Source organism: Podarcis vaucheri, assembly GCF_965113315.1.
Source record: "Podarcis vaucheri genome assembly, chromosome: 3".
Lineage (NCBI taxonomy): Eukaryota > Metazoa > Chordata > Lepidosauria > Squamata > Lacertidae > Podarcis > Podarcis vaucheri.
Genome location: NC_138761.1, coordinates 124107642 through 124127626, shown reverse-complemented (window position 1 = coordinate 124127626; position 19985 = coordinate 124107642). Strand labels below are relative to the sequence as shown.

General features: G+C 45.6%; 1 protein-coding gene across 1 annotated transcript; it reads left to right on the top strand.

Annotated features, from left to right (window-relative positions):
* The first annotated feature begins 685 nt into the window (after positions 1-685).
* On the top strand, positions 686-19736 carry EFHC1 (EF-hand domain containing 1). The gene is made up of 11 exons (XM_082216382.1): positions 686-837; positions 2015-2236; positions 4258-4545; positions 8817-8966; positions 9952-10144; positions 11827-12047; positions 13359-13499; positions 15276-15489; positions 16334-16481; positions 18236-18449; positions 19576-19736. The coding sequence occupies exons 1-11, from the start codon at positions 775-777 to the stop codon at positions 19645-19647; spliced, it is 1926 nt and encodes a 641-aa protein (XP_082072508.1). The 5' UTR covers positions 686-774; the 3' UTR covers positions 19648-19736.
* Positions 19737-19985: the final 249 nt, after the last annotated feature.

The window sequence follows — 19985 nt, the reverse complement described above, 5'->3', positions numbered from 1 at the left end:
TGATACTGCACAAATGACTTCTCCTTGTTTATCTCCTGAAGTCTGTATTGTCCGGAACATTTGCACATTTATACTGTATTAACAAACGCTGAAGGGAATCAAGAATAAAAGTTGAGAAATTTAAAAGAAATATTCCAGTCAGCTGTGTATTTTGTCACTGAATCTGAAAGGAAAGAGAAGTCTCTTAGTGGAACTTATGGGAGAAATTGTTCCATGGGGTGGTTGGTTGGGGGGGAAGCAGCAAAGAACTCTGGCAAAATGGTGAGAATTGTCCTGGAAGCAACTTCACTTTCCATGGAAAGTGTCTTGTCTCTTTTCCTTGCAAATTAGGTAGGGGTGGGGGCGTTTCACTAGCAATGCCATGCCACTTTTAAAATTCATCTACAAAAAGTTCAGAGTCATTTTGTAAGAAACGCACTCTATCCGGTCCTAAGCATTTTTTTTTCCATATAGAAGCACCTGCCACGATGCTAAAATTACACTGTAAGCATTGGTGCCAACTCCTAGGGGTCGAGGTCTCTTCCGTGCCCCCCTCGCCCCAACATATTGGAGGGGGGCAACTCTACGATTCGAGGAAATGCAAGAAGCAGAGGGGTCCCCCCCCCGACTTTTTTGCTGGGAGGGAGCGGGAAGCAGGCGGAGGAGGAGGGGCTGCGCAAAGCGCGCGCAAGGAAGGGCGCTCCATCTCGGCGCGTCGCCGGTCGCCGAGGAAACGCGCGCGTTGCCCGGCTGCGAACGGGGAAGGGAGCCGCCTGGCCGCCGAGGCTGGGCGCCATGAGCTCGCAGCCGGTGCAAGGGCTGCCCCTCCTGCCGGGCTCGTCGTTCCGGGACCCCACGGTGAGCACAGGCGCCCCGCCGGCCCCGGAGCCGCGCTCCTTTCCCGGGACGCGGGGCGCAGAAAGCGCCGCTGCCTGCGCCCCGCTCGCCCCGCGGAAGGAGGGTCTTTGCGGGGAGCGGGGGGGGGGGCTGAATGCCGGGCCCCAGGGCCGGATTGAGGTTGGATGGGGCCCTAAGCTACTGGAGGTAACGGGGTTCTTTATATGTCCAGCTGTCCTTTGTCAACAACCGATTGTCGTGTTTTTCTGTGTTGAATATAGTGGTACCTCTGGATACGAACGGGATCCGTTCCAGAGCCCCGTTCGCATCTTGAAGTAAACGTAAGACGCGTCTGCGCATGTGCGGGCCGTGTTTCACCACTTCTGCGCATGCGCGTGACGTCATTTCGAGCGCCTGCTCATGCGTGAGCGGAGAAACCCGCAAGTAATGCGCGCCGTTACTTTTGGGTCACCGCGGAGCGCAACCCGAAAATATTCATCCCACTGCTATTTCAACCCCGAGGTATGACTGTTTATGCTTTATGGTAATTTATGGACCTAAAGGTAAAGGGACCCCTGACCATCAGGTCCAGTCGTGACCGACTCTGGGGTTGTGGCGCTCATCTTGCTTTACTGGCCGAGGGAGCTGGCGAACAGCTTCCGGGTCATGTGGCCAGCATGACTTAGCCGCTTCTGGCGAAACCAGAGCAGCGCATGGAAACGCCATTTACCTTCCCGCCAGAGTGGTACCTATTGATCTACTTGCACTTTGATGTGCAAGATTGTGGAAGAAGAAGGTGGAAGCGATTTAAAGTTTCAGAGGGAGAGGATTGTGTTTGTGTTTGGAAGAGTGGCATGCCTTAGGAATAACTCCATATCCCTGGAATGGATCCTGATCATCCTTCGTTAAAGCGTTTGGAGGCACCTCCTATAAATAAGCCACTTCTAAAGGCATCCAGCAGGTCTGCCTGGCATTTTTGAGGTGCAAAATCCTTCCCCCTGTCTCCCGGCTGCATGGCTGGGAACTGGAGAACTCATGCAACTCCCACAATTTCATGCCAAGGATCACGGCGTGTGCTCTGACCCTATCCCACTACGCAGGGTGTTCCCACCCCCAGCCGCTGTACATTATGCACCTTTGCTCACCAATGACAGTGATCTGCCCCACATCCAACTCTTGGTTTTCTTTCTTCCCTTAGAAAACTGCCTTTCATCGCTCTCAGACCTTGGGTTACAAGAATGGCTTTGCGTTTAAGCGGCTTCCAACCACAGGGATCGGTGGCCAACGGCTGCATGTCAACCAGTTGTCCCCAGCTGAACTGGATGAACTGGCCAACAAGAGACCCACTTTGACCTACGGCCAAGCCAAGCAAGCCCCACCTTCAGACTTCATCCCGGCCCATGTGGCTTTTGACAAAAAGGTATGGTTCAAAAACATCTCATTTCAGAAATGCCCAGTCCTGGAAAAGTGTCTATTGGGAAGCTCAGGGAATGATTGATTTTAGAAAACATTATTTTCAAATATGTCTTTGGCAAAAGACAACCAAAGCCTGGCTTGAAAAGGAAATTCTTTTCTTAGAAACCATGCTGTTTCAGTGTCCTAAGAGTTCTAGAAGCTAGAAGGCTGCCAGTCCGGATAGTTGGAAGAGATTAATGATGGCAAGAGAACTGATGAGCATATTCATGTTTCTGTTTTCAGAACTGTGCTGCGTGGACTAATCTAGGTGTGCAGGTGTCAGAGTTTTGTGTCAGAACTGAGTCACAGCTGAATCCCAGTCCAGTGGAGGAGGAGAATTTAAAGTTTACTAAGGGCAAGTTCTTTCTGCCCATGTTTCCTTCCCCAAATCGCCTCTTCCCAGCTGTTTTTTCTCTCTCAAGAGGACTCCATGCATTTAAAGCATGTGATGCCCCCCAAAAGTATCCCAGAAATTGTATTTTTTATGGGTGCTGGGAATTTCAGCTCTGCGAGGGGTAAACCGCAGTTCCCAGGCTTATTTGGAGAAATAAAGTGCTTTAAATCTATGGTGTGTAGTTAGCTTAAGTCTGGAATTAACCTCCACAGAGCAAAAAAACAACAACAAAAAAAACAGCTGGTGAGAAAATGTGGTTTTCTTCACACCATGCAGATGATAAAATCGTCGTATATGCTTTTATGAGAAAATCAGTACCTGTTTTCTGAGGTACTAATTGTTGATCAATATCTAGGTAGAATGCAAATTGGGATAGTCCATAGTATTAGGTGTTGTCTGAACAAACCACTTTAATAATATGAAAGTACAGGCATGCCTTTTCAGCAACAATTAAAGACTGATTAGATGTTTATTGTTGGTATCTAGCAGTTAATTTATTAAAACATTTCTACACTTATAGACAGCCTTTCTCTTTAAACTTTAAGACAGCTCATATCAATATAAAAATGTAATTAATTCAGTACACCCTATAATTGCACCCCGAACAAGCTCATTCTCCATGATCACCAGTGCTGAGGAAAGAAAGTTCTTGTTTTATTTTCTCCAAATTCCTCTTGGTCGAAAGACATTTAACCTCAGGGTCACATCTTAGGCCCACCTGACCTATTTTCACAGGACTAAAGGGAATGGAGACCATTGGGCAGCTAGTTGCTGCCATTGGTCTCATGTTGGATGGAGCTTTCCTCCTGTTTCCTGAGACACCATATCCTTTTATATCTCCTGGGTTTAGCATGTCCCCATGTGCTCCCGCTCCCTACAAGAGAAGGGCGCGCTGAATTTTTCAGCTTTCAAATTCCAGAAAACCACGGTTGCTAAAATAGTTGTACCATGACTTGGGAATCCAAAAGATATTTTGGTTACATTAATATGTTAGTTTTGTAAAATAATTTAGTTAAGGCAAAATGTGTGCAAAACTGCATAGAAATAAGTGCCAAATACTTGCAGTTATATCATGTATAAGAGCTTGAATATTCCACCTTCTTTTGTGTGAGACAAGGGTTAAGATCTGCCTCTGATAGAGAGCTTTGCCTTCCCCCTTTTCCTTTTCTTTTTTGGTTGTTTTCTTTTTACCTAGATTAGTTTGTTTTTTATTGTATTGTATGTTGAAAAGTTTCAGTATTTTTTTTCTTAAAAAAGATTGCCAAGTATTTGCAGTTATTATTATATATTAATATTATTATTATTACTTATTTAGCATTACCTGGTATTCTGAGAAGGTAAAATTTAAATTCTTTGGTTTTCCCAAAGCAGTTTATGTTCTTCTCCATCAAATGTAGACTTACCAAGCTAAATGTTGTCCAAGCACAAAAATAATAGCAGACTCAAAAACATATTTTTAAGAACCTTCACTAAAGAAATTTGCAAAAATTAAGTTTCACCTCCTAAAACGACACATTCTTCTGCAAGGGTGTCTCCTGCGATTTTACCATGAAATAAATGCCTTGTGTCTCATGGGGCTCTTTTCCCTGCAGGTGCTGAAGTTTGACGGTTACTTTCAGGAAGACGTCCCCATATCTACAGAAGAGCATTTCCGCATCCGCCAAGTGGGCATTTATTATTACCTGGAAGACGATAGCATGTCTGTCATGGAGCCCATTGTGGAAAACTCTGGGATTCCCCAGGGCAAGTTCATCAAACGTCAACGTCTGCCCAAGAACGATCGTGGGGACCATTATCATTGGAAAGACCTGAACAGAGGAATCAACATCACTATCTATGGCAAGACCTTCCGGATCGTTGATTGTGATGCCTTCACCCAGGTACTGGCACCTGGGCCGCTCATTTCCAGAAAAGTAGGAAATGAGTCAATTGCAGTATTGCAATAGACGTGTTACAAAACAGATAGAGAGGGAAACATACATCTTTTGTCTCCCCTTTCAATTCATAGATTCTTTTTCACAGTTCATTTTTATTTAGGGAGACACTTTTGTCACAGACATCTTACAGTTGGGGGGAGAGAGGTGGGGGGTTGTATTGTTCTTTTGTTCTGTTGCCTAGTGTTAGTGGTAGGGCAGGCATGGCCAAACTTGGCCCTTCAGCTGTTTTGGGACTACAGTTCCCATCATGCCTGACCACTGGTCCTGTTAGCTAGGGATGATGGGAGTTGTAGTCCCAAAACAGCTGGCGGGCCAAGTTTGGCCATACCTATGGTAGGGGGTTGGGTCAGCATCCCGTGAGTAGGTCCACATATATATATATATATATATATATATATATATATATATATATGCAGGTTTTGGTGTCTTCGGGTGTCTTCCCGTGTAAGAGTCGGGGTGTCTGTGCGACGTTTCGACGAGGTCTCACTCGTCATCTTCAGGCTGGTGCTTTCGGCTTCTTGTTACTGGAACAGAGCAGAATCTGGTGTTTGAGTTCCTATAAATACTGTTGAGGGGTGTGGTGTATAGTCTCCAACGTTCTGGGCAGAGAGGAAGTTCCTAGATTAGTGTGCCTTTTCTTCTTTTGTTCCTTAATTACTTGAGGGATATCTTGAGTGATTTCATGAGTGATATTCTGAATACCACTGGGTGGGTCATTAAGTGTAGATTAGTTGCTAAAGCTTTTGTGTCTTGACCTCTTGAGCTTGTGAAGAGTTTTTCTGAGAAGATGGCTGTGCTGCATTTAGTTGTGCTCTGGCTTGGCTTCGTGTATAGGGGCGAGCTGTGATTTTGTGCCTTGTGCCAGCCAGATCTGTGTAGAGATTGCAGGGGGGTGCAGCATCCGGAGGTGCCACTATAGTTTGGCTACTGGATGGAGTCTGTAATATGTCTGTGGAGAGGGTCTGGGTTTGGGTCTGGTGTGGTTGATTGGTGACGGCGTTCTGTGTGCCTCTGGTTCTGGTGTCGGTTTTTGTGGGGAGGGCTAATTTCCAGATGTCTGGCAGGCGGGACGTGTCGTCACGCTTGTTCATGTTGTGAGGGTGTTTCTCTATCTCGATGGCTTCCATGATTATTCTCTTGTGGTGATGTTCCATGTTAAAGAGCAATTTGGAATCTGCAAAATTAATTTCGTGTCCTGTTTCTTTCATGTGTTGGAAAAGAGAGGAAGTTTTTTCTTCTTTTTTGACGGCATTCTTGTGTTCTGCGATACGTGCATTTATTCGTCTGTTTGTTTGTCCAATGTACGTGGCTGGGCAGACTTTGCAGGGTATTTCATAGACCCCTTGGTTTTCCAGCTGGATTTTGTCTTTTGGGTTTCTGAGGATATTGGCTATTTTTTGGTTGGTGCAGAAGGCTGTTTTGATATTGTGTTTATGGAGGATTTTGCTAATTTTGTCTGTAGTGCCCTTGATATAAGGAAGGAGGGCCATGCCATTGTTTTCTTCTGTGTCTTGGTTTTTGGGGGGTGTTTCTTTTTGGATTAGCTTCGTAACCTTGTTTTTCTGGTATCCATTGGCGATTAACACATTTGAGAGATTCTGTAACTCAGTTGTCAAGTGGTCTTTGTCAGCCAGGCGTTTGGTTCTGGAGATGAGAGTCTTGGCTACGGAGTTTATTTGTGCAGGGTGGTGGTGTGATTGAGCATGTAAGTAGCGGTTGGTGTGTGTTTTTTTCCGGTAGATAGTGTGTCCTAGGGAGCCATCAGGTTTTTTGTAGATTAGGACGTCAAGAAAGGGGAGTTGGTTGTTGTCTTCTATTTCCATAGTGAATTGTATTTTGGGGTGTAGGCTGTTGAGATGTGTGAGGAAGCTATCTAGTTTTTCTTTCCCGTGTGGCCAAATTACAAAGGTGTCGTCAACATATCTGAGCCAAAGTTTGGGTTTGTGTTCTGACTTGTCTAAAGCATTGGTTTCAAAGTGTTCCATGTACAAATTTGCGATGACCGGTGAGAGGGGTGATCCCATAGGTGCTCCTTCTATCTGTTTGTATCTTTGTCCATTGTGGGATCACCCCTCTCACCGGTCATCGCAAATTTGTACATGGAACACTTTGAAACCAATGCTTTAGACAAGTCAGAACACAAACCCAAACTTTGGCTCAGATATGTTGACGACACCTTTGTAATTTGGCCACACGGGAAAGAAAAACTAGATAGCTTCCTCACACATCTCAACAGCCTACACCCCAAAATACAATTCACTATGGAAATAGAAGACAACAACCAACTCCCCTTTCTTGACGTCCTAATCTACAAAAAACCTGATGGCTCCCTAGGACACACTATCTACCGGAAAAAAAACACACACCAACCGCTACTTACATGCTCAATCACACCACCACCCTGCACAAATAAACTCCGTAGCCAAGACTCTCATCTCCAGAACCAAACGCCTGGCTGACAAAGACCACTTGACAACTGAGTTACAGAATCTCTCAAATGTGTTAATCGCCAATGGATACCAGAAAAACAAGGTTACGAAGCTAATCCAAAAAGAAACACCCCCCAAAAACCAAGACACAGAAGAAAACAATGGCATGGCCCTCCTTCCTTATATCAAGGGCACTACAGACAAAATTAGCAAAATCCTCCATAAACACAATATCAAAACAGCCTTCTGCACCAACCAAAAAATAGCCAATATCCTCAGAAACCCAAAAGACAAAATCCAGCTGGAAAACCAAGGGGTCTATGAAATACCCTGCAAAGTCTGCCCAGCCACGTACATTGGACAAACAAACAGACGAATAAATGCACGTATCGCAGAACACAAGAATGCCGTCAAAAAAGAAGAAAAAACTTCCTCTCTTTTCCAACACATGAAAGAAACAGGACACGAAATTAATTTTGCAGATTCCAAATTGCTCTTTAACATGGAACATCACCACAAGAGAATAATCATGGAAGCCATCGAGATAGAGAAACACCCTCACAACATGAACAAGCGTGACGACACGTCCCGCCTGCCAGACATCTGGAAATTAGCCCTCCCCACAAAAACCGACACCAGAACCAGAGGCACACAGAACGCCGTCACCAATCAACCACACCAGACCCAAACCCAGACCCTCTCCACAGACATATTACAGACTCCATCCAGTAGCCAAACTATAGTGGCACCTCCGGATGCTGCACCCCCCTGCAATCCCTACACAGATCTGGCTGGCACAAGGCACAAAATCACAGCTCGCCCCTATACACGAAGCCAAGCCAGAGCACAACTAAATGCAGCACAGCCATCTTCTCAGAAAAACTCTTCACAAGCTCAAGAGGTCAAGACACAAAAGCTTTAGCAACTAATCTACACTTAATGACCCACCCAGTGGTATTCAGAATATCACTCATGAAATCACTCAAGATATCCCTCAAGTAATTAAGGAACAAAAGAAGAAAAGGCACACTAATCTAGGAACTTCCTCTCTGCCCAGAACGTTGGAGACTATACACCACACCCCTCAACAGTATTTATAGGAACTCAAACACCAGATTCTGCTCTGTTCCAGTAACAAGAAGCCGAAAGCACCAGCCTGAAGATGACGAGTGAGACCTCGTCGAAACGTCGCCCAGACACCCCGACTCTTACACGGGAAGACACCCGAAGACACCAAAACCTGCATTCCTGTACCCGTGAAAATCTACGAAAGCATATATATATATATATATATATATATATATATATATATATATATATATATTTGTCGATATTGTGATAGATCAGGGGGTTCCTGAGCTTGGTTGATTGTGTTCTGTTGATTGCAATGCGGTTTGTTTGTTTGTATGTGTTTGGGGAGACAGGTTGTTGGGTCTGTTAAGCCACACTGATTTGTATGCTATTGTCATGTTGTGCTGTGTGATGAACAGGAACCACACCAGGGTGAAGTCATCCTCCTTTGTTTGTCCCTGTGCTAGTTTAAGTTTGTTGGTCAACTTTCCCATACATTTTGATAGCAGTGGTCTGTCTGTGTTCACTCCTGATAGGTCCTTCCAGTGTCTAGTCATGATGTTTCTGGCTGGCGAAATTAAGTGACTTATGACTTCCTTGTCTTGGATTAAATTGCCCCTTGGATGGAGATTTTGTAAAGCGAAGCCCCTTTGCTGTTCTGCAGTTCCTTGCTGTCTTTAGCCTGGTATTAATGACATGGCTGTCTTTTCCTAGACTTTTCTGGAGAGCCAGGGAATAGAACTGAACCCTCCGGAGAGAATGATTTTTGACCCTTACACAGAGCTGCGTAAGATGCCTCTGCGCACATATGTCACACCCTCAGATTTCGACCAACTCAAGCAGTTTTTGGCCTTTGACAAGAAGGTGAGTCTCTGGTTTGTTCTATTTCAGATTCTTTCTCACACACCTTTCTATATAATGATGATGATGATTAATACTACTACTACCAGTAGTAGTAGTTATAATAATAATAATAATAATAATAATAATAATAATAATAATAATAAATAATACATCGTAAATTCAAAGCAGGAAACTAGCCCCCTATGATAAAATCAAGAAAATAGCAATCAATAAAACATGTAAGTAAACAAAACCATTAAAACAGGAGAAGATTAAGCACTAAAAAGGCAGTCTGAATAATAATAATAATTATAATAACGTACCTGTATGAAACAGAGACTTTTCTTCTCTTTCTTTCTTTCTTTCTTTCTTTCTTTCTTTCTTTCTTTCTTTCTCCCTTCCTCCTTTCCCAGTGGCGTAGCGTGGGTTGTCAGCACCCGGGGCAAGGCAAGTAATTTGCACCCCCTAACCCGTGGATTTGCGCCCCCTAACCCTAACCCCCAGATGTTGTGCCCGGTGCGGCCGGCCCCCCCTGCACCCCCCACGCTACGCCACTGTCCTTTTCTCCCTCTCTCCCTTCCTTTATTTAGAACTTGGGCTTATTACTGGCATTCTCATATGATTTACACAGCTGCCTTGTACTAAGTCAGACCATCTAAATCCAATTCAGCATGTTTTAAACAGATTCTTATATGCATGTAGTTTTAATTCTATTAATGTTTAATTGTGTTTTAATTGTTGTTTTCCCTGTGTTTTTAGCAATACTTGGTTTTTATCTGTAAGCTGCCTTTGAGCCCCGCCAGGGGAAAAGCTGGGGTACAAATAAATTCTTCTTCATCATCATCATCATCATCAACATCATCATCTTCATCATCATCATCTAAGACTGCCTCCTCTGACTGCATCTTTTTCTTAGGGCCTTTTTCAGTGGAGGCTGAGATTCAGTGGGGCTGGGCAAAGTCTGTTCTCTCTCACCCTGAGTTCTGGCCCCTCCTGCGCCTTACAGGTCCTTCGCTTCTATGCCATGTGGGATGATACCGAGAGCATGTTTGGTGAGAACCGGCGTTTCATCATCCACTACTACTTGGCAGACGACACCGTGGAGGTCCGGGAGGTGCATGAGCGGAATGACGGCAGAGACCCCTTCCCTGTGCTGATAAGGCGCCAGCACCTGCCCAAAAAACTTGCAGAGAAGAAAGGTAAAGGGCACCTGTGCTTTCTCTTTTAGGGTTGATGTGTAAAAGGAATACCTAACTGGAAAAATAGGTGTGCAGAAGGTATGTGTGCAAGCAAGAGTATTTGGGTGCAGTGTGAATCCCATTAACATTTTGTATACCAGGAACGCATTCAGTGCTATTTTTCTAGAAAAGGAGGTGCTGGAACTTCTCCTTTGTTCTCTTAGAATGGCAATGGTGCTGGAACTGAGCTCTGGTTAGCACCGGCTGGAAAACAGCCCTGAAGGCATTAATATGGGAAAGTGGGAGCTTGATCTATGGCAGGCAGTAGCCAGGATGAGACGTGTGTGTGAGACTGGGAGAGGGCCCCTTTTCAGACAGTTTTGGTAGAATTAGACAGGTCTTCTAGCATGCTAAGAATCATAGAATCATAGAGTTGACCATAAGGGCCATCGAGTCCAACCCCCTGCCAAGCAGGAAACACCATCAGAGCACTCCTGACAAATGTTTGTCAAGCCTCTGCTTAAAGACCTCCAAAGAAGGAGAGTCCACCACACTCCTTGGCAGCAAATTCCACTGTCGAACAGCTCTTACTGTCAGGAAGTTCTTCCTAATGTTTAGGTGGAATCTTCTTTCTTGTAGTTTGGATCCATTGCTCCGTGTCCGCTTCTCTGGAGCAGCAGAAAACAACCTTTCTCCCTCCTCTATGTGACATCCTTTTATATATCTGAACATGGCTATCATGTCACCCCTTAACCTCCTCTTCTCCAGGCTAAACATGCCCAGCTCCCTTAGCCGATGGGGTTAAAGCAGTTATCCACCATACCAGTTAAATGCCTTGTTCTGATCACATTGCTGTCTAAAGTCCTAAATGTACTCTTGTCTTTCTGAAGGATGCTTGCTGCATTTTCTTTAGTTTTCTAAATATTGCCTGATGATACATTCTGAGATCCTTTGGAAATTACTTCCAGAGTTTAAACATGATCAGTTTTGATCTGTTTAAAATTGCTTGTCCCATTTAAATTGCTGAGGCACTGAGGCTGCAGTGTTATCACCACTGCGACTGTTTGTCCCCGGAGATACCGTATTTTTCGCTCTGTAAGACACACCAGACCATAAGACGCACCTATTTTTGGAGGAGGAAAACAAGAAAAAAATATTCTGAATCGCACAGCGAAAGCAGCGATCCCTCTTGCTGTTCTGGCTTCTGGGATAGCTGCACAGCCTGCATTCGCTCCATAAGACGCACACACATTTCCCCTTACTTTTAAGGAGGGGAAAAGTGTGTCTTATAGAGCGAAAAATACGGTAGTTTGTCCTTCTTTCGACAGCTGAATACTCTCCTTCCTTAGGAGTAATCGGAGGCAGGACACATCTAACCCTCTTTCTTTTTTTTAAAATAGATATTTATTGAGATTTTCAAGGATTATATATACACACAAACAAAACACAGACAAAAAACAAGTATAATTTCAATCCCTTATTTTCTTATACCTTAGTTCGCTGACCTCCTCCTACCTCCCCTTTCTGTATTCCAATTTCCAATTATTTATTCAGCAAGTCCTCTCCCTTAATTTCATTTAGTTTTTGCCCTTTCTTTTCTTTTAACTTAAACATTACTGCTGAAAACCATTTGACTTTTAAACTTCTAAATTTGTATTTTGATAACCTTATTTTCATTCATCTAACCCTCTTTCTTCCACTAGGACCCTTCCCAACTTGTGTGCTGGAGATCTCTGATCAGGAGGTCCTGGAATGGTTCACGGCTAAAGATTTTGCCGTTGGCAAATCCACTACGCTCCTTGGGCGCTCTTTTTTCATCTATGATTGTGATGAGTTCACGCGGCAGTTTTATCAGGATAAGTTTGGCATCACTGACTTCCATCCAGTCGATGTAAGGAAGCCACCTCCAGAGGAAATCAAGCAGGTAATGGCAGGGAGCAGGAAGGGGGAAGATGGAAGAGCGATCGGGGTTTGACTCAAGGCTAAGGCTCCAGTCCCTGCCCTGCTTTCTTGCAAGGAAACTGAACTGAGTAAGGGGCCACCTTTGAAGGTGACTTGGAAACTGCAATTAATCCAGAATGCGGCAGCTAGACTGGGGACTGGGAGTGGCCGCAGAGACCACATAACACCAGTCCTGAGAGATCTGCATTGGCTTCCAGTACGTTTCTGAGCACAATTCAAAGTGTTGGTGCTTTAAAGCCCTAAACGGCCTCGGTCCTCTATACCTGAAGGAGCGTCTCCACCCATATCGTTCTGCCCAGAGACTGAGATCCAGCGCTGAGGGCCTTCTGGTGGTTCCCTCATTGCGAGAAGTGAGGCTACAGGGAACCAGGCAGAGGGCCTTCTTGGTAGTGGCGCCCGCCCTGTGGAACACCCTCCCTTCAGATGTCAAAGAAATAAGTAGTTATCCTATTTTTAAAAGACATCTGAAGGCAACCCTGTTTAGGGAAGTTTTTTTAATATTTAATGCTGTATTGTTTTTAACATGTGATTGGGAGCCGCCCAGAGTGGCTGGGGAGACTCAGCCAGATGGGCGGGTCATAAATAATAAATTATTATTATTATTATTATTATTATTATTATTATTATTATTATTATTATTATTATTACATGCAAACACTTCTCTGCTTATGGAGTCTTGGCAAGCCACAGCAACCATTCCTAAAGCATTCTGGTCCTTTTTTTAGTGGTTAGCTTAGCATAAGCTCTGCAGTCAAATGATTATGCATCTTTCCCCCATCAATGTTGAACCATATGTAGGTTCAAGATGGAGCCTCACAGGGGCTCTGTTAAGGCTGCACGCCAGAGAGACATCCTCACTCCCCCCCCTCCCCAATTCAATTGGACAAACTGCATTTTCACGTTAAGTTGGAGGGCAGCCTCCTCTAACGAGTATCGAATTCCAAAAATGGGATACTGACTGACAGCTGTTGGGAGATCATCCGCTGTCATTAGCTCCCCTCAATAAAACTCAGCTCTCCAAGGCAGACAGGGAGCGATCAGTTCTACAAAGGATGGTCTGGCAACTGACATAACACCAGAGATCTGACACCAGCAGAAACTTGGGGATGAAGTTAGCTGGGACGCGTCAGAGGGTATTGACAGAGGACTATTCCCCCCCCCCCCTCATCTCTGCTGTAATGGAAGATAATGGTGATACAACAGAAGGTGCAAAGTGAATGAAGTCCACAGCATTGCATTATAATTCATTATTTGTGGCTTCTTTCCTCTGCAGGAAATCCCTCCATACAACGGTTTTGGTTTCCTTGAAGACTCTCTCCAAAACTGCTTCAGTCTGATTCCTCAAGCGCCCAAGAAGAACGTTCTCAAGATGCTAGAGAACGACCGCAAAGTGTTGCGCTATGCAGTTAGGATGGTGAGATGTCCTGATGTGCTTTCTGGAGGGAGGGGTGGGTTTTGGAGATTGGGTGTTCTCATCTCTAAGGGCAATCTTTCAAACCCCCAAATGATTGGATTTTTGTGTAGCATGGAAGATTACTCCAAAAGTAGGAGTGCCTAGGCAGGGGCAAATCCTAAATGAGGCATCGGGGACACTGCTTCACCTGGCCTGCTGCTGCTCGCTGGCTGGCTGGGGCAGAAGGGAACAGGCAGGTCACTGTGCCAGTCTGGAGCTGGCTCTGTGATCCGCCCCAGATTGGGCCTGATGCCAACAAGTGAGGGCACTGCCCCGGGCTCAGGACCCAGTAGATCAGAAGCCAGCTCAACCTCTGCCCAGCCTGGAATGCTCTGCCACACACAGGGATCCCTTCAGCAGGTGGAACAGGGAGGTCCATACCAGCAGAGCGATGTTGGCATTACTCTGCAAGCAGAGTCCGTCAGGGCTGCATGGAGGGACATGTACCCTGCTGCCCAGTCTTGATGCAGACAGCATTTGGTTTGCAGCATCCATTGATCAATTTACTCATTAAGGCTTGCCGTCCTAATGTTAACCCTTTTCATGATGCGTTCAACATCTCAGGGTATCGGTTTAGTGATGTTATTTCTTCATCAGTGTACATGGCATTTAAAGCCATGGCTTTAAATGGCAAAAAAGCAAAATTCCCTGTGCTGAGGAGTTTTAATCTGCAGCATAACAGTGAGGAGGCACTGAAGGAAGGAAAAGAGTAGCAGAGGCTGTGATAAAAGGTGGCACATATTCCTGCTGTATTGCCTTAGTAATGTCTCCCATTTTCCTCATTGCATCCTCAACCTTCTCAGCAAAGTCAAGCATCAGAACTACAAACCGTTAACAAATAACAGATATGACAGCGGTTGAATTTACAAATGGTGACCCTGTTTTTTACAGGAACAGGCTGTGAGAAATGTGCCCTGTCACGTCCTTTAGAGCCATGGTTCCCACAGGGGGGCAATTTGATTTTTAAGGGGGGCAATTCAAGAATGAGTTATTAACAGTGAATGGCCTTTTAGACTTTCTCCACGTGAATAGAAGATCACTTTTTGAATAATAAGAATTATATGTCACAGGGAGGGGGGCATCAGGATTTTAGAGGTGCTTAAAACCTCAGCGCCTAGGACTTGCCAATTGCATGGTCGGCGGTTCGAATCCCCGCGGTGGGGTGAGCTCCCGTCGTTCGGTCCCAGCGCCTGCCAATCTAGCAGTTCGAAAGCACCCCCGGGTGCAAGTAGACAAATAGGGACTGCTTACCAGCGGAAAGGTAAACGGCGTTCCGTGTGCTGCGCTGGCTCGCCGGAGCAGCTTCGTCACGCTGCCCACGTGACCCTGAAGTGTCTGTGGACAGCGCTGGCTCCCGGCCTATAGAGTGAGATGAGCGCACAACCCTAGAGTCTGTCAAGACTGGCCCGTACGGGCAGGGGTACCTTTACCTTTACCTTTACCTTTAGGTGGGGCATGGCAAAAAGAAAGGGTTGGGAACCAGTGCTTCAGAACCTTCTTAAGAGCCTTTCTGAGTTCTTAGCTTATTGGAAGCAGATTTCTAGCCAGCTCAGTTGTTTTCTGTCTGACAGAAGCGAACAGGGTGGTGGCGCTGTGCTATATACCAGGATGGAGAGACAGACGGGATGTGGTGGGGGTGGCAGCGCAGTTGGGGGGCGGTCAGGTGCAAGGTGCCATCCCAGCTGTACTGCCTGTTGCTGCTCCCAGTGCAGTGACCTCTGTATGTAATCTCTGCAGGAATCGCCCAATCCTGAAGACAGTAAGCGTCATTTTGTGCTCTCCTATTGCCTCGCCACCGACATGATGAGCATCTATGAACGACCTATGCGCAATTCAGGAAGAATTGGAGGCAAATTCCTGGCCAAGACCAGGGTGTGCAAGCCAGGGTCCACTACAGACATTCCTGTTTACTATGAGCCAGCTGACTTCACCATTGGAGCCATGGTGGAAGGTGAGTAGAAGACAGCAGGTAAGTAAATTGGACGCTCTTACGCCAAAGTGCAAGTAGAGAAATAGGTACCGCTGCGGCGGGAAGGCTAACGGCGTTTCTGTGTGCTGCTCTGCTTCGCCAGAAGCGGCTTAGTCAGGCTGGCCACATGACCCGGAAGCTGTACGCCGGCTCCCTCGGCCAATAAAGCAAGATGAGCGCCGCAACCCCAGAGTCGGCCACAACTGGACCTAATGGACCTTTACCTTATGTAGAAAACAGTAATGTTGCTGGTTTTTTCTCTGTTAGCTATCCAGAGTGTAGTCTGCCTTTGCTATTGTGCTGGTCAATATCTTGGCATGCAGTTGAATAATAAATCTTGAAGTCATAATAGACCATTTAGAAACGTTTTGTCCAATTTCCCTTGCATTTGTGAGGCACAATGTTTAAACCCAACTAGCTCAGAACTGACAAGCTGACTAAAGCATTGCTGAACCCTTTGCTGAGGAATCAGAGTTCTTTAAGGTCTCTGAGCTCCAGATCCCTTTTGCATTACTCTCTACATTGTAGGGAGAACAAAGCAATAAGGAATCGAGACGGAAGCAGAAAATGTTTTAACTCAGCAGAGGACGTGCCAGAGAGCTGTAGAATCAGGCACCATTCTTCTCTCTGGTGATTGTAGGCATGGAAGGTTCTGTTCTCAGTTTTGCTCTGGCCACTTTGCAGAGCGAAGGAGACTTGCAAGCTGCAGGATCAGATGAGAACTTTGGCCCCTTGGACTGGACACTTATTCTTCAAAGAAAGTGCTCGATCGTCTGTGCAGCTTGTGCTTAATGGTGAACACTGGTTTACTTTTCTTTCATTCCAGTGTTCAGCCACAGGTTCATCATCGTAGACGCTGATTCATTTGTCCTGAAGTATATGGAAGGCAATTTGGAGAGTTTCCCACCAGCAGTTGTGCAGTCCATGAGGGATCACTTCGCACCTCGCCAGGCAGCAGCTGAGGCAGTAAAGAGGTGGGCTTTTAAAGAAAACCCATGCAAACGTTTCTCCAGACATCATTAGGTTCTTCTTGGGAAGCTTCATTCCATGCTTCTTAGCGTGACGCCATCCATGCCCATCCTAGGGCCATTATATGCATTGTGCAGACTCAGGTCTTACATTATCACCACGGGGAGGGAATCATTGTAGCAGTCCCCTGGACACTATGGAAGTCCCACGAAAATCCTCAGGGAGCCTCTGCTACTCTTCCTTTACTAGCTGTTGGGGAGTAAGAGTGGGAGAGAGCTTTTTCATTCATGGCCCGTCTTGTAGGCATCCAACTGGTTGCTGTGGGAATTGGGGTGCTAGTCTAGGTGGGCATTTTGCCTGATTCACTAGGGCATTTAAAATGAATCACAGAACAGTCCAACCCCTGAGGGAGTCCATCCCACGTCATACGCTTACGTTAGTTTTCCATCAATTCTAATCATGTCCATTCAAACATTTCAAGGGTGTGCATGTCTTACCGTATTTTTCGCCCCATAGGGCGCACCGGCCCATAGGGCGCACCTAGTTTTTTTGGGGGGAAATAAAGAAGAAAAAAAATCCCCCCCAGGCGCGGGGCTGGGGCGGGGGAAGCCCGAGCTTCCCCAGTCCCCATAACAGGCTGCTCTCCGCAAGCCGTGGGAGCCCTCCCGCGGCTTGCACAGAGCTACCCGAAGCCCTGGCGCGACTGCTCAGCGAGCCGGGGCTTCAGGATGCAGGCAGCTCTCCGCAAGCCGTGGGAGCCCGGCGGGAACTCCTGCGGGCTCCCAAGGCTTGCGGAGAGCTTCCTGAAGCCTGGAGAGCGAGAGGGGTCGGTGCGCACCGATGCCTCTCGCTCTCCAGGCTTCAGCGACAGCCTGCATTCGCCCCATAGGATGCACACACATTTCCCCTTCATATTTGGAGGGGAAAAAGTGCGTCCTATAGGGCGAAAAATACGGTATTTTGAAGACTCTTAAAGGGTGCATGCTAAAACTTTCTACCCTATTGGTGAGGGGTTTTCCTTTTTTACATTCAGGGTGCTATTTGTTGATGGGGAGCAATTCTCCACCTACTGTCTCAAATTGTGACACCTATCGGAAGTTGTAGAGGAAAGAAACAATATCTAGGAGGAAAATGAGAATATTTGGTCCTAGTTGTTTCAATGAACCAATATAGGAAACGGTTGGCTACTCTTAGTGTACCTTTGTTAGTCAAATGTGCAACTTCCCACTTTAGGAATTATGCAGTTTAACCAGAAAAAACATGGGAAAAACAGAAAGCTTTGTCTAGCTGCAAAATAGAACCCGAGATTCCTACCTTACTCAGAATTATGTTAAATTTTGCCACAGCGGTGGTTACGATTCACAAGTCTTAATCATTTTCTTTTGTAGGTGGATTCACTAAAAATTTAGTAGATTAATCAGCGGGGCTGTGAGTTAGGAGTAAGGTGCTGCGTTCTGTTAGAACAACAACAAACCTTTTAAGAGGAGACTTTCTGGCAGATTTTATTTATTAAATAGTAATTTGAATGTCTTTGTTGAGGTTTCGCCAGTATGCAAATTTATCTAATTTTAAATCAGCTTCGCTAACAGGCTGGTGAATAAGGAACAACCAAGTCTGTTCATCTTTAAGGTGACGGCCCTAATGATCTGTACGTAAGCCTTTCGAGATCATGGTAGCCAAGTCAGATGGGCTCGTGCACAACGGAGGAGGCGTACTTGCCAACTCGTGAAAGACGTTCCTCCCCCCCGCCCCCTTGTAGGTTAGCTTCAGATGAGCCTGACAAACAGGAGCTGGATGCCCTGACTGAGCAGATACAGGAGCACATGAGGAGACATAACTACTTGCCAGACAGCAGCATGCAGGCAGCGTTCCTCCAGCAAGACAAAGATGGCTCAGGGCTCATCAGCAGAGAAGAGTTCTGTGCCCTCTGTGACCACTTCAAAGTGCCTGTCGATGACCCCCTTTTCCAGAAGGTGAGGAGTAGGAATAGTCACCGTATCTGAACTTTGCCAAGAAAGCCACGGCAGAGATTCGCACTAACCTGACCGCTTGTCTGGTGCCCACGTATCCTCATGAATTCACTGGCACTCGCTTCCGAGTCCGTTTTCATCATATCGTATACTAACATTAGGACAAGGGCAGGCAACGTGGTCAGCAGCAGGGGCCACGATGGAATCATAAAACAAGAGCAAATAGTGGCACTGCTTTTTTGAAAAGAATTTGTAATGTACTTCTGGTACAGTGCGAGTTTCCTCTTCACTGTTGGTGAACAGTGAAGAGTCTGGGAACAAGTTAAAATCAACAGTGACAGTAAAGTATTCATGACCTTTGGGTTACAGTGGTATCTCGGGTTACAGACGCTTCAGGTTACAGACTCTGCTAACTCAGAAATAGTACCTTGGGTTAAGAACTGTGCTTCAGGATGAGAACAGAAATCGCGCGGCAGCAATGGAAGGCCCCGTTAGCTAAAGTGGTACCTCAGGATAAGAACAGTTTTAGGTTAAGAATGGACCTCCAGAACGAATTAAGTTCTTAACCCGGGTTACCACTGTACTTTTATTTTTAAAATAAATAAATAGTAGATAATGAGTGAACAAAGCTTCCTCTTTGCTGCCATTTTGGAAGTGTCCTTAGCCTAAGATCTGTTGACAATTCAAGTTGCAGTAATTAGAATTGGCATAAATTTAGGAGAGGGCCATTTGCCTAATTTCTCCTAGAAAATTAGAAGTAGCGACCCTTGGGTTTTTTTGAATATGGGTTCCTTCCACACCAGCCCTTTTCTCTTGAATTGCTCTCTGTGGCTCACTCACTTTTTTTACAGTATCCACATTGTTGTGAGCCCTTTGGATTTAAGTGGTTTTTGGAGGTGCCGTTTTTTCAGACCTCACTTGTGGTGATGGGGGGCGGTATACAAAGCAATTGCACTACTAGCCTGACCCACTCTTTTCAGGGTTCCTATTGGCAACAAACTATTTCTCAACACTGTGGAGCCGCATTTGTTCTTGAGTATCAGATACATTACAAACTGCCCCCTGCTAGTGAAATGGTAATATTACCAGATATTTCAGCTACTTGACTTTCCTTCCTTTTCTCTTCCAGCTGATCGCCCTTTGTTCCCATGGTGAAAACCAGATCAGATACCCCAACTTTCTCAGAGTTTTTGAAGGGTGAACACCAAAAGGTATAAGCAGCAGCAGCAGCAGCAAGAGGGACTTTTGCATATAGATCAACATGGATTAAACTGAGCTAATTCTTGTGCACTTGTTCTGCTCTCTTTTCCCTTCCATCCTGCAAACTTGGCAGAAACGGACATCACTGCACACTCATTCCAGTTGAATACCTTAAACCTTCTGAGAAAGAGATCCCAAAATTATAATCACACTAGATAGATAGATAGATAGATAGATAGATAGATAGATAGGGTTTTTTTGGGGGTGGGGAAGAGAGGCCTTTGGACCTAGATGCAGAAAGTCATAAACCCTTTTACAGTGGTGCCCCGCAAGACGAAT

Bases quoted from the DNA above. Each gene is read 5' to 3' on its own strand.
- EFHC1 (XM_082216382.1), top strand. From the start codon at position 775: ATGAGCTCGCAGCCGGTGCAAGGGCTGCCCCTCCTGCCGGGCTCGTCG. The intron at 12,048-13,358 runs GTAATGGCAGGG...TTTCCTCTGCAG, and splicing joins CTCCAGAGGAAATCAAGCAG to GAAATCCCTCCATACAACGG. The intron at 13,500-15,275 runs GTGAGATGTCCT...TAATCTCTGCAG, and splicing joins TGCGCTATGCAGTTAGGATG to GAATCGCCCAATCCTGAAGA.